Raw genomic sequence first — 11,883 nt, forward strand, 5'->3', positions numbered from 1 at the left:
AATGGCGGTCCTCTACAACGCCGGTTTGTGCTGCAGTGTCTCCTCTATCAAGGCTTTCAGATATATAGTTAAGATCACGCGCGAGAGTGTGAATCTACAGTGAATTAGACTCTATCCTCATGAGTTATGTGTTGTGTTTGAGTAATCAAACTCACGCTTAATTGCAATTGGACACGTATTTTAATGATGGTTATCAGCGCATCTCGCATTCGACTTCTTGCCAACAACGCAACCGATGATGACTTTTCGGAACACACGCGAAACTTCCCATGATGCTCTCAACTGAGAGGGAGTCATGTCGAAAGACTTCCCCGTTCAAAGACAGGCTCAGCGGTGTGGTTCTGCTTTACTGACATATGCAGGCCCGTATACTCTGCAGAGGACAGTGCCAACCGCTGTATCTCGGACTCCCATGAAAAGCGAGATCTGACATACTCATGAAATGACCCAAAAGGACGTTAAATCTGTATAGTCTTCTACTCATGACTTAAGGTATGGCGAAGGATCAAGCCCGGATTGTGCCGTTCTACAGACGACGAGAAGACTCGGGATCCTTAAATACTTTCCTTATCACACTTCGCTCTTTTCGACTCAGTTAAACGCTCTCGTTCCAAGTGCCAATGAACATCCAACGTCATCGTTCTCAATATGTATTCAAGACATGCTTAGAGGCGTCTCTGGGGCCGTATTAGACAGGACAATTAACTGGTGTATGCCGCGATGTGTTGCTTCGTTGAACGCTCTAGGCAGTTGTGTAACCAGACGCTCCGTGACGAAGAGACTTTCCGAAACACTGGGATCATATCGAGGCAGAGCCACACACATCGTCCGTCAAGTATTCGCACAGCATACACTGTGTCCAACAACGTCCAGAAAGCAAAACAGAGCATCGCTGCAGGGCCGATCGATCCGCGCGTTCCCAGTAGGTCGATCAGACATTGCTCCTCATCTGTAGAGATTAATGCACGTGTCATGAGCAAGAGGACAAGAAGACATAAGCGAATCGAATTTGCTGGCATTGGACATGCAGATGATAAGTGCCACATCTAAATAGAAACCTTGCCACCATGGTACGGTCAATACCGACGACTTCCACATTACCATTTTTTAAAATTTCTTTACGCAGTGCAAACTTCAAATGTTTTCCTCTCACACAGCACTATGTTTTTGGAGGTGTTGTAATAGACCAATCAGAAAAATCCTTCCCAAAACTCCGCCGGTCGCCGGCCGGACGGTGCCGTGGCTCGGGTGAGAATGGGTCACCGCAGTCCGTGACCCGGAGCTTCGGTATCCTTTGTCCGGCTCACCTGCCTATTCTGTTTGTATCGCTCCTTGTCACCAATGAGTTGTACCAAAGGCTCTTCAAAACTGTATTTTTCAAAAGTCTTTCAAAACATCATCCCACTTACCGAACGGCACAATAGCACCCAACTCCAAGAACCAAAAGAAAATCACCACAAAATCTACCTGCGTCAAGGATCATAAATATCAGGTTCCTCCTCACTCACCTTAACCTGCCCACCTTGCACCTGCCCTACCATCTCCCCAACAAGCGGCCCGAACCCCTCCTCCGCCAGCCCCATCCCTCCCATATCCACCTCATTCGCCTCTATCGTCTCCCAATCATCCAACAAGTGCATCGCAGCCCCCTCCCGGAGAGGATCAGGCTCAAAGTTCATGCACTCCCAAAACACAGCATCCCCCTTGTGCAACCTCTCCTCACACACCCGCGCCTCGGCCACCAGTCCCAAATCAACCAAGAAGTCAACAACATCGTACTCCCCCTCCGCGCCCTCCTCCTCCTGCGCCCACGCCAGCAGCCGGATGACGCCCATATACTCCGCCGGCGCCACGTCCCGCGACCACTCCAGCAGCCGGCAGCAGATCTTGGCCCACGCCGTGATCCACTCCATGTCCAGCGTCCCCGCCGCCTCGCGGAACTCCACCGTGTCGTGCTTCGCGTTGAAGAACATCCGCCCCGTCTCGCGCTGCTCCGCCACCGCCCCGATCGTCTGCATGTACCCGAGCGCGTACCCGTCGAATTGGTAGTTGACGTGCTTCCCGATCACGTTGCGCATCATCTCGCCAATCTGCGCAGACGTCATGTCCGCCGCCAGCAGGTCCCGCACGCCCGACATGACGTCCGTCCGCTTGGGGGCCACGCGCGGCGCCGGGTTCTCGAGGGGGCCGGCGTCGTGGCCATAGACGTCGTAGCGCATCAGGTACGGCTTCAGGAAGTCCGGGTCCTCGCGGCAGTCCCGCCTCATCGTGCCGGGGACGCGGGGGTACTTGCGCTTCAATGGCGACGGCCGCGGTCGCGGCGGAGCAAACTTCTCTGCCGCGGAAGCCCTGTGCTCCTCGAAGTCCGCCGGTCTCGGGACAGGCGCCTCGTAGTCAATAACCGGCTCCCCGAACTCGTCGGTCGGCTTCGAAGCAGGCCCCTTGTTTACGACAGGCGGGGGAACCTGCGGTCGATGAGTCCACGGCTCCGACTTCAAGACGGCCGCGTCGTCCGCTGTGTACATCTCCATCTCTCGCAGCATCTTGTCTTCGTCAGCATCCGCAACCAGAGACTCACCAAGCCATCGATCCCTCCCGAGATACTTCACCTTGCCCATCCAATTTGCGGGGAATCCAAACGGGCGACCCTTCTCCAACTGCTCCAAGAGGCAATCAGAAGGGCCCTCGTTAGCTCCCACCCTGTTGATCCCGTTGACGCGCGCCGACTGGCTGTACTTCGTGATCGCTCTCCAAGGTGCGTGGAGTCTACTGATGAACGGGTCAGCAGCCCACAGTAACGCGGCAAAGTTCCTCAGCGTTCTCGGGTCGATCCTCTCGGTTAGACCGTTGCCCACATGTACGTGAAAGCCACAGGTCGGATTCACGCGGCATCGAAACTGGGTCGTGATCGTGCTCACCGCTAGGCGAATCAAATCGAACGAGATTGGCATGTCGTACATGGCGGGGGAGTTCACTTCGACTTTCGTTATCGAGTAATTTTCAGGCCTGAATTCGCGGAGTGAGCAGTCGTCCACTATCCTGAATGCAGACATGACTTTTTCGCTATGGCTTGCCTGGACGGATCCCGGGACCATTTTCTCTTTGCTGCCGAAGACGGGCAGGCCGGCTTTGATTAACGCTTTTCTTATTTGTTCGCGAACCCAGTCGTCCGGGATCTTGTGTTTACTCTTATCTGGGAATTCTTCGTCGTATGGGACGACAGACAGTGGCTGAATGTCATTTTTGATGGGCTCGTCGGGATCGGGGCTGCCTTCGAAAACGTATGCAACAAAGAACTCGAGCTCGACGCCGAATGAGACGCGAGGGGCAGTTGCGGCTATCTGTTTCCCAGGCATGGTGATGTTTGGGTGAGTTGGTTGCGTTTTCTGTGAGGGTAGATGGATCTGCTTCAGTCAATGATGCAGTGGTTGCGAAGAGCTGGTTGATTTGCTGTCAGGGGGACAATACTGGCCACCGACCACTGGGTATTATATCCATCGCGATGCCTGGTGTAGCTCGGGTTACTGAACAATGTGATTGTGTTGACATAGCAAAAGAACTGTCTGGGAATCAGACAATAACTGTCATTGCCCTTTGAGCTGTCTGCAGGGTCGTAAAAGAACACTATCAGTGAACCGTTGACAACGTGGCCGAATCTTGGCAGCCTACCTTTGTTGGGCAGGCCTTACAAAGAGCCTATGGCGGAAGGCAGATGGCCCCGAAACGTGTCAGGAGGGACAGGGGATTGCAGAACCAATTCTTCATTTCTTTTGTCGTCGTCTTGACTGTCTTTGATCATGCCTAAACGCGAAATGCATAGCAAACATTGGGTAACACGACCCATCCCCCGTAACGCACTGACTCCTCCTCGAACTTCAAAATACCATACGGGTGGGAATATCCATCGTCTCCATCGCATAATTCCACGTATTCCTCATCAAAATTAGGGTGCCGCGTGGCAAGCACGCGGGATCGGGTAGTAGGGAAGGTGAATACAGAGAAGTGAAAGCGGCTGCAAGCTCGCCTCGTATTCAAGGCGAAGCCATTGCTAAATTGGGCAGCCATGATCTAGAAGATGTGCATCTAGAGCATGTAGGCGAACAGACCAATCGCAGCAACAGCGGCAGCATTGCCATAGCGGGGAGCGGCGGTAGGGGCGGCGTAACCGGATGAGCTGGAGGAGGCGGGGGTCTGGGAAGCTTGGGAGCCGGTGCCAGTGCCGGTAGTCGAGCCGGAGCCGGTGCCAGTAGCGGCGGCAGAGGTGGTGGTGGAAGAGGCAGCGGAATCGGCCTGGGCGTCGATGGTACCGCACTGGGACTTGATGGAGTCGGTGCAGTTGGTCTGGCCGCGGGCGTTGCCGACGTTGGCAGCGATGCAGTCCTCGAAAGCCTGGTTGCAGATGAAAGTGGGAAGGGTCTGCTCGTAGTACTCGAGTCCGGGAGCGGTGCCGTTGGAGCAGGTGCAGGTGTAGTTCAGGGTGGCCTGCAAAGGTGGAGTTAGCTCGGTCGGATCACAATGGGTGCTGGGATTGTTGCGCCAGGTTTGCGACAACTTCAGAGGCGACTGGCGACTCAATTGGCGCAGTCTGAAGGAATAGAGGGCAACTTACGGGATCACACTCGTTGGCAGTGGCGCGGTTGCAAAGGACATTGCAGACGTTGCGCTCACCAGTGCACCAGGAAGCTGTAGAAATGGTCTGTTAGCACCAAGGTCTAGTTGTGATCGGTAAGGCCGGCCCTGGACATGAAAGGAGCCGGGACTTTTTTTCCCTCGTATTCTTGGGGGCAAACATACCTCTGGTCTGAAGGTTGACATTGGCGACATTGATGTCAGCGGCAGAGTAGACCTTGCGCTGGGCAGAGACAGCGGTGACGGCCGAGATGGCGAGAACGGAGAAGGAAGTACGCATGTTGACGGTGGTGATTGTTGTTGTTGGGTGTGTGGTGATGTGGTGCGGAGAAAGTTTGTTGGGTTGATTTCTGTGGCGGAAGAAGACTGGAGCGTTGTCTGATAGGCAAGCAAGCAATATTCGGTCCAAGAATCGGATAGACGGCGGTGAAGATGTTTCTTTGCCTGATCTGCTTCGTGGGGATGTTTGACGAACGTTGGACGGGAGAAGAGAAGAGGTCTGTCAAAACAGAAGGGCGAGATGGGCAACGATGTGGTTTTATTATGACGGGAGGCAAGCATGCAGTCAGTAGGAAGGTACCTTCTGCAGTCGGTCGGTAAGGCAGGTAGGCATTGGGTAGGTACCTTTGGAGCAACAACAGCGACAGCGGTGGCGGCAGGTGTTCCAGCAAGTCCCCAGTCCCACGTTCTTTCCGTGCCTGTCTTTCCGATGCGGTAAGCGCGATGGGGAATACTGGCTGGACTAGAAAGCAGGTGCAGCTTTACAGGGTGTCCTGGTGGAACAGAAACCGCACCTTCCCTCTTGAAGGGGGAAAGAATGGCAAGCCGGCCGGGCAGGTGCCGCAATCAAAGCGTGTGCGTACGCAGTAAGGTGTGTTGCGGCTTGCCCGCTCGCCCTCACTTTCCCTCGCTTTCCCGTCCCTTCCCTTCCTTCCCACGATGATTCTTAGTCGCAGGTTGCTGGTCTTGGCTGCCGCCCACAAACAGGGTGTGTATTCGTGCAAGGGTGAGCGCACTAACAGTGAGGTGTGTGGCTGGGGTCCACACATCACTGAGGACGGCGGGTGGGGGGGAGAGGGGAACCTTCCTAGCCAGGTACCTACCTTAATGACCAGGAAGTGGTGTCTAGCGCGGCCTTGGCGTGTCTTCTCCAACGCGCCCGCCGTACCTCCGCCGTATCTCTTCGAGTTCCCACCGAGAAATTCGCATTCTGGTCAAGTGCTGGGCGACTTTTTCTCGTTCCTTGTTGTGGTGAAAGGCGACACCGAGGCAAGGCGCGAGGTCAGAACTGTGCTGCCCGACTGGCCATCACCCACCCACTCACTCACTCACCGCGATGGACCGTCATCATACCCATCTACACAGACAGACAAGCCGCACCGGGACGGACTCTTATCGGCAAGGGCGGTCGCGAACCGTCTGGCCGGGGTGGTACGTATCCGAACATCAGATACGCTTGCTTTGCTTGAAGCGGGTGGCCGCAGCTGCAGCACACCAGCCAGCAGCTCCAAAGCAGCAGCTCTGAGGCACTTGTGCAACTAACCTCGCACAGAAAATAGCTCTGGAAAAAGCTAAGACAGCGCCATCCCGTTGTTTTGGTGTGGTGCGAGCGCGCCGCGAGAAGAAATCAAATCGAAGTTTGAAATTTGCAGCGCAATTTCACCAGACTAACACGCTGCAATCAAGCCTCGCCCTCAACCACCCACCCGCCAATTGGCAAGGACCGTCACGCCGCCATGTGGATGCCAGCGCTGGGCAGGCATAGGCTGTCCCCGACTCCCCTGCCGCGGTGCCTGGCCCTTGTCGCCTCAGACTTTGGAGACTCCGAGACTGAAACTTTCGTCGGTCCCTCGTGATGGCCTCACTCGCCTCGTCGCATCTTTCTCTCGCTTCTTCCATTTTTAACCCCGGCGGTGCACATGTTGGTCATGCCAAGCTGGAGGTTCCCCCTCGTCATTGCACGAGAGCCCGAGGCAACCTGCCAACTGACTGAGGGAGGTGCTGGTTCGGTACGGACACGAGCCTCAATGGCAACGATGTGCTCCCATTGCTCAATTGAATTCGCCCCTGCCTCGACCACACCGTTCCTCCTGTCTATCCAAACTCTGGCACACACGACACACAAACTGAAAGCGGCTACTGCCCGCGGACGCGACCTGATGGGACGGACTACAGACAGGTTGGGATGGGATGTTCATTGGGCCTAGGCGACGGTCGCAGTGCCAAGCCTATTCAAATCACATTCCTCGGTGGTCTCTGTCTCATCATAGACTGCCCGAGGGGGACGACGAGATTTTTTTTTCCTTTCCCACTCAGATTTTCCCATCAGGCCCGGGCTCTTCATCTCGGGCTAACGTTACCCAAACAGCTCCACCTTCCGCCGTTCTTTCCCTCTGACTCCGCGCTGCGAAGCTATTGGCTGGTTGCCCTTTTCTGGAGTCGGCAAGACAGCGCTAGTCCCAAGAGGGGATGGATTCAGAAGGGTGCACCAGCCACAGATATGCAGCTTTGGGATGTTGCCGTGGCCCGGGAGACCTGCAGCGTGTGGGGACATGGGTATCTATTGCCAATCAACTGGACGCAATCCATTTCCCTGTTGCAGTGGTGCCGTCGCGTCCGTTGTTGCTTGTTCTTCTTCTCAATGGATGGAACCGCTCCCATCTCTTCTCCTCGGAGTTTCCTCCAGACTGCCGGTAGGAACCCGGACACAACCCTCTCAGGCTCAGATCATCGATGACTTTTCTTACGCGCCCAGCAAAAAGTGGCCCAACCCACTGCACCTTGTGGACCGCTAGGTTCTTGTCCGCCGCCTTAAACCCGTCGTCGTTCATGTCCAACAGTGGACTCGCCCACTGAACGCTGGTGCTAACCCCTCAGTGGGCACTCGACTGCGTTCAGTGCTCAACCTGAACCATCACCGACGAATACACAAGACACATGCACAACACAACTCCAACCATCGGCCGACACAACCTCCTCCGCACTTGCACTTCACAGTGCCGTACCATCGCCATCACCTACCACTCTGGCAGACACAGCGTCTCATCTTTCGAAACAGTCCTCGCCCTCACCAACCCCTTCTCACATCACAACCTCCTCATTCTCGCTCTTGGCAGTCTCTGGCCGCTGCTCTCCAGGGCTGGCTCATTTGGCCCCCTGCCGCATCCCAGTGCCATTCCGTGTTTCTGTTGGCGGCCCCTTGCTTTCAAACATCTCTTGCAATGCAATCACCCTACGGATAATCACCACCCCAGGCTCATAAGCATTCAACCATAACGCACGGCAGATGCCATTGGCCTCCGCAAACCGATGCCCGCTGCTTGCTAAGCACTGGCTTTTGCGGTCGAACCCGGCACCAGCTCCAGTTTATTTTTCTTTCCTTGCCGTGCCTTATCGCTGCTCATCTTGGCACCTAGAAGAAACTACTCTCTACTAGGACGAATACTGCGAAGTTGGTACGCTGCGCTAGCCCTGAGGTGGCATCCAGCACCTATCGGCCGACGGACGGACGTTCCTGCCCAAAGCTCCAGCGCCGTTGCAAGCGCCATCACCAACTGGCAATCTGCGTTGTCAAAGAGGCCGCCTTTCCCCTACCAAAACCGGGGCTGAAATCAAGACAAGACGTTCTCAAATCGGCTAAACGGCCAGTCAGAAAGAACAATACAGGACCTCCAGCAGTCCACCTACGTACAGGCCCAAGCCTGCAAGCACGCTGTTGCAGTAGTACCGCCGTGGGTACCACCGTCCGTGGCACACGCTACCTGCACACGCTACACCACGGTGAGCTGCCTCCCACGGTCCTGGGCGCGGAGCTACCACGAGCTCTTGGTCCAATCATGACGGCCAATTGCATGCCGAGCTTTCCACCGATCGTCATCAACAACATCCTGGAGCCGTTTTTCTTTGCCCGCCGTTGCTCCGTGAGGGGTTGGTGTTCCCGAAATCGTCTGACGGTTATCACTTTTGTCTTTCTTCGATTTGATATCCCGCGGCAACGACGGCTCCGAAAGCATTGAACCGGCTTCGGTTTCCCGAGAGGCTGGTTGTCTGCCCAATATGGAGCTCCTCGTGCTCATGCGACATTAATTCCTGGTTGAATTCCAGTCGACCAGAGGTATGCGGCCAATAGCCAATGTCTCATCGGCCTTTTTTTCCCTGCCCAGCCCCAAAGTTGCTCTAGCCATCCCCAGCAACCATTCGGACCTGCCTGCGCCGTACAGATTCTCCGCATTGTCTAGCTGCCTTTTCATCCAACCAGTACGAAACCGTCCAACCAACCTCCCGAAGAAAAAGTGGTGTGTGTACTGCTGCAGTTTCGTCGGATTCTGTTCGCAGACGAGGGCTAGACCTGCACGAGGCTGCCGATACGAACTCTGCCACACCGTGAGGGTTGCTGACGTCGCCGCCAACAACCCCGCCACGAAGCTTACGAACGCACCAGCCCGCATCGTGCCAAGTCTTTGACTTTTGATAGATGCGCGGCGTGATGGGAGGCGCAGCTTGCGCGACTTTCTCTATTCTACCTCAATAACTCGCGCCCTCCGAAAACTCAATGGAACAAGTACTCCCCAGGTCTTCCCCAGCAGCACAACAGGCACCAAAGTCTGAGGAAGCGACGGCTTCGGACGCACAACCGTCTTGACATGGGATTGTGGAAAATTCCATCGTCATAGATCCAGAAGGGATCTTCCACACGCCATGCAGCCGCCCCCAACGCCGTCAACTTGGCGGGCCGGGACTGTGGGGCCCGGACGTGGATCTGAGGTTCCGGATACCCGTCCTGCACCAAGATGTCACTCGTCGTCCAATCAACAACCAGTCGCGTTTCTGGAGCAAATACCTCATGCAATAAATCTTCCGACGTCGCCATCCGACATATGCGGCTTGTGCCGGCCTCTGTTGCCGTGACACCTTCTGCGATGAGGAACACATTGACAGGCACTCGCAACCTCGAGAGATTCTCTATTCTATTTGACAAATACGCTCGCCTTCCTACTTTTGGCTTCGTGTGCAGATCTATCCTCTACATATCGGGCACATGCAAAATCATGTCTCATGCTCTCCTCGCAACCGGTTCTAAGCCGACTTCGAGGGTGTCCTTCACGAGGCCCTTCTCATTCCTGACTTCCTCGCCTCCGCTGCGCACCCATCGATTCCATGCCACCAGCTGCATACACTGCCCTTCCATGCTGGTGCATTTGGCTTGATATCCCAGGCCGCCGTCTTCCACTCGCCTCCGCGCATCCGCGTCGTTGATCAGCGCAGTGACGGAGCCAGCTATACTCGCCGGCTGCATCATGTACAGCGGCATACTCGGTTCCGAGAAGATCTTCTGCAGCACTGGTACGTGCCAAAGCAGCAAACAATACGCCTCGATACAGTGGGCGAGAAGCAGCAAAAGCACAGGCGGGGGGTACTGGACGTGGAATGGCGTTACGCTCACTGATCGGATGAGTGTGTAAAAGTCTTCGAACGTGGGAGGCGCCCCTCCGTCAGTCACCAAAAATGGACGCGCTGCCACCTTGTGCGCGTGAGGTCCGAGAAGAGCGGCTTCGTATTGCAGATGAGCCAGCGCAACGTTGGCTCCATGCACCCAGTTCTGCACGAAGGGCGCTGTGAAGGTCGGGAAGCTGGCCATTCTCAAAGTTGTGCCGATGAGGTAGTCATCCTTGTGGCCGTAAATGACGTTTCCAGGTCGGATTGCGCCGGTACGGAAGCCTCCATCCTGCAACGGGTCTTCCGGTATGTCATTGGCACCGCAGATGAGGCGCTCTGCCTCGGCCTTGCTCCTGGCGTAGTTGGCGAAGAACTCGCCATGGGGACGCAGAGGTTTCCAAAAGTCCAACTCATTCAGCACCTGCACGAAGTTCGCCGGCCACTGTTTGAAGGGCGAGTTGAAGAAGTTGACGGGCTTCAGAGCAACACTGCATGACGACGTGAAGATGAAGACGCCGGCGCCGGAGGCCTTGGCGGCAGCAAGAACGTGAGCGGCACCAGTCGTATTGACGCGGGAGCAGCGGTCGTACACCATTGGGCTACGCTCAGACGGGCGGATGACGGCGGCAGTGTGAAACACTGTCAGAGGGAGCTGAGCGACAGACTCAGGCCATGGCTTTGCAAACGCAGCAGAGGTTGCTGACTCTGAGGATATGTCAGCCTGGGCGAAATCGACCTGCGACACGGGGCCTTCGCTCATATCATCGCGTAAGGGCTTGCGGAAGTCGATGATACGGATCGCCTCGGGGGGATGACCGCGCGCAATCAGCTGAATCGCAAGTTGTCCTCCAACCAAGCCTGTGACAAAGACGGTCAGCGCAATTAGATTGGTATCATCAAAGGGGCCATCGTACCAGCTCCGCCAACAATAACATAGCGTCTGTCCAGCTTTGGGGGTAAGTGTGGTGTCCAGTCGATGGGCTGCTTCTCCATGCGTTCGAAGACGCGCTTAATTCGGTCTGGCGTCCATCGATCCGGCGACACCCGCTGAGCCTCAGGCGGGGTATTCGACATGGCCCAATTGATCCTCCAGAGGTACAGCACCGCGGCCGCCACTAGGCCGAAGACGAGTTTGGCAGTCCATGATTCCAGCATCATGGGCTAGTTAGTGTTGGGCGCCGCCGGTTGACCGTTGCTTGCTCTAAGGTTCTGCCCCTCGTGGAGTTGTTGCTCTTTTCGTACACTAACGGCGGCTTCAGACAAAGAAGATTTCCGGATATAATGGCGCAAGAAGCTTGTTTTTCATGACGCAACGCTAATGAGGGGGGCGGCGGGAGCTTTTTAATGCCAGGTGCCTCTCGAGACCGAGCTCCCCTCGCCGGTCGCACCTGCTTCCCGAGCCGATCAATGCGCTAAACATTTGGAGTCCTCGAGCCCCCACCACTCCGGTCCTTGCGCAAATATCAAATCGCTCCTCCAGGACTGCGAGTCGAGTCCTCCTCCGGCGGTGAGAACCGAGGTCCCACTGCTCCGCTCCGATATCACCAAAGACAGCGCGCAGAGAAGCCGTCCATCGAAAGACGCCATTCACCAAGCCCTTGCAGGCAGATTTTAAACGAGGGCTGCACTGCTCTTATTCGTATCCCTCGGGTCGATCATCAGTGTAACCTGCACCGACTTACGCACCTCCAACGGCCTGGCACTCTTCGACGCGTGACCGGTGCGACCCGAAACCGATTTGTGGTGGGGTCCGCGGCCGTCACTCCCGCGTGGTTTGCTTGTGCGGAGAGCTCTTCGCTCGCGGTGTGACGTTCTGAT

At 55.9% G+C, this 11,883-nt stretch overlaps 3 protein-coding genes across 3 annotated transcripts; all 3 read right to left on the bottom strand.

Moving 5' to 3' along the window:
- Positions 1-1,472: 1,472 nt before the first annotated feature.
- Positions 1,473-3,356, bottom strand: CGGC5_v013585 (uncharacterized protein; the record flags this gene model as incomplete). The annotated part of the gene is made up of 4 exons (XM_066152945.1): positions 1,473-2,543; positions 2,610-3,006; positions 3,057-3,074; positions 3,139-3,356. 4 exons carry the CDS (start codon positions 3,354-3,356, stop codon positions 1,473-1,475), a joined length of 1,704 nt encoding a protein of 567 aa, XP_066007590.1.
- Positions 3,357-4,083: 727 nt separating this feature from the next.
- Positions 4,084-4,909, bottom strand: CGGC5_v013586 (uncharacterized protein; the record flags this gene model as incomplete). The annotated part of the gene is made up of 3 exons (XM_032036345.1): positions 4,084-4,482; positions 4,610-4,683; positions 4,795-4,909. The coding sequence occupies 3 exons, from the start codon at positions 4,907-4,909 to the stop codon at positions 4,084-4,086; spliced, it is 588 nt and encodes a 195-aa protein (XP_031884717.1).
- A 4,773-nt stretch (positions 4,910-9,682) lies between these two features.
- Positions 9,683-11,220, bottom strand: NSDHL (Sterol-4-alpha-carboxylate 3-dehydrogenase, decarboxylating; the record flags this gene model as incomplete). Its single annotated transcript, XM_032036348.1, has 2 exons — positions 9,683-10,923; positions 10,980-11,220. 2 exons carry the CDS (start codon positions 11,218-11,220, stop codon positions 9,683-9,685), a joined length of 1,482 nt encoding a protein of 493 aa, XP_031884839.1.
- Between the last annotated feature and the right edge of the window lie 663 nt (positions 11,221-11,883).

This window comes from Colletotrichum fructicola (genome assembly GCF_000319635.2).
Source record: "Colletotrichum fructicola Nara gc5 chromosome Unknown KSG_Nara_v1_contig08, whole genome shotgun sequence".
NCBI classification, from domain to species: Eukaryota; Fungi; Ascomycota; class Sordariomycetes; order Glomerellales; family Glomerellaceae; genus Colletotrichum; species Colletotrichum fructicola.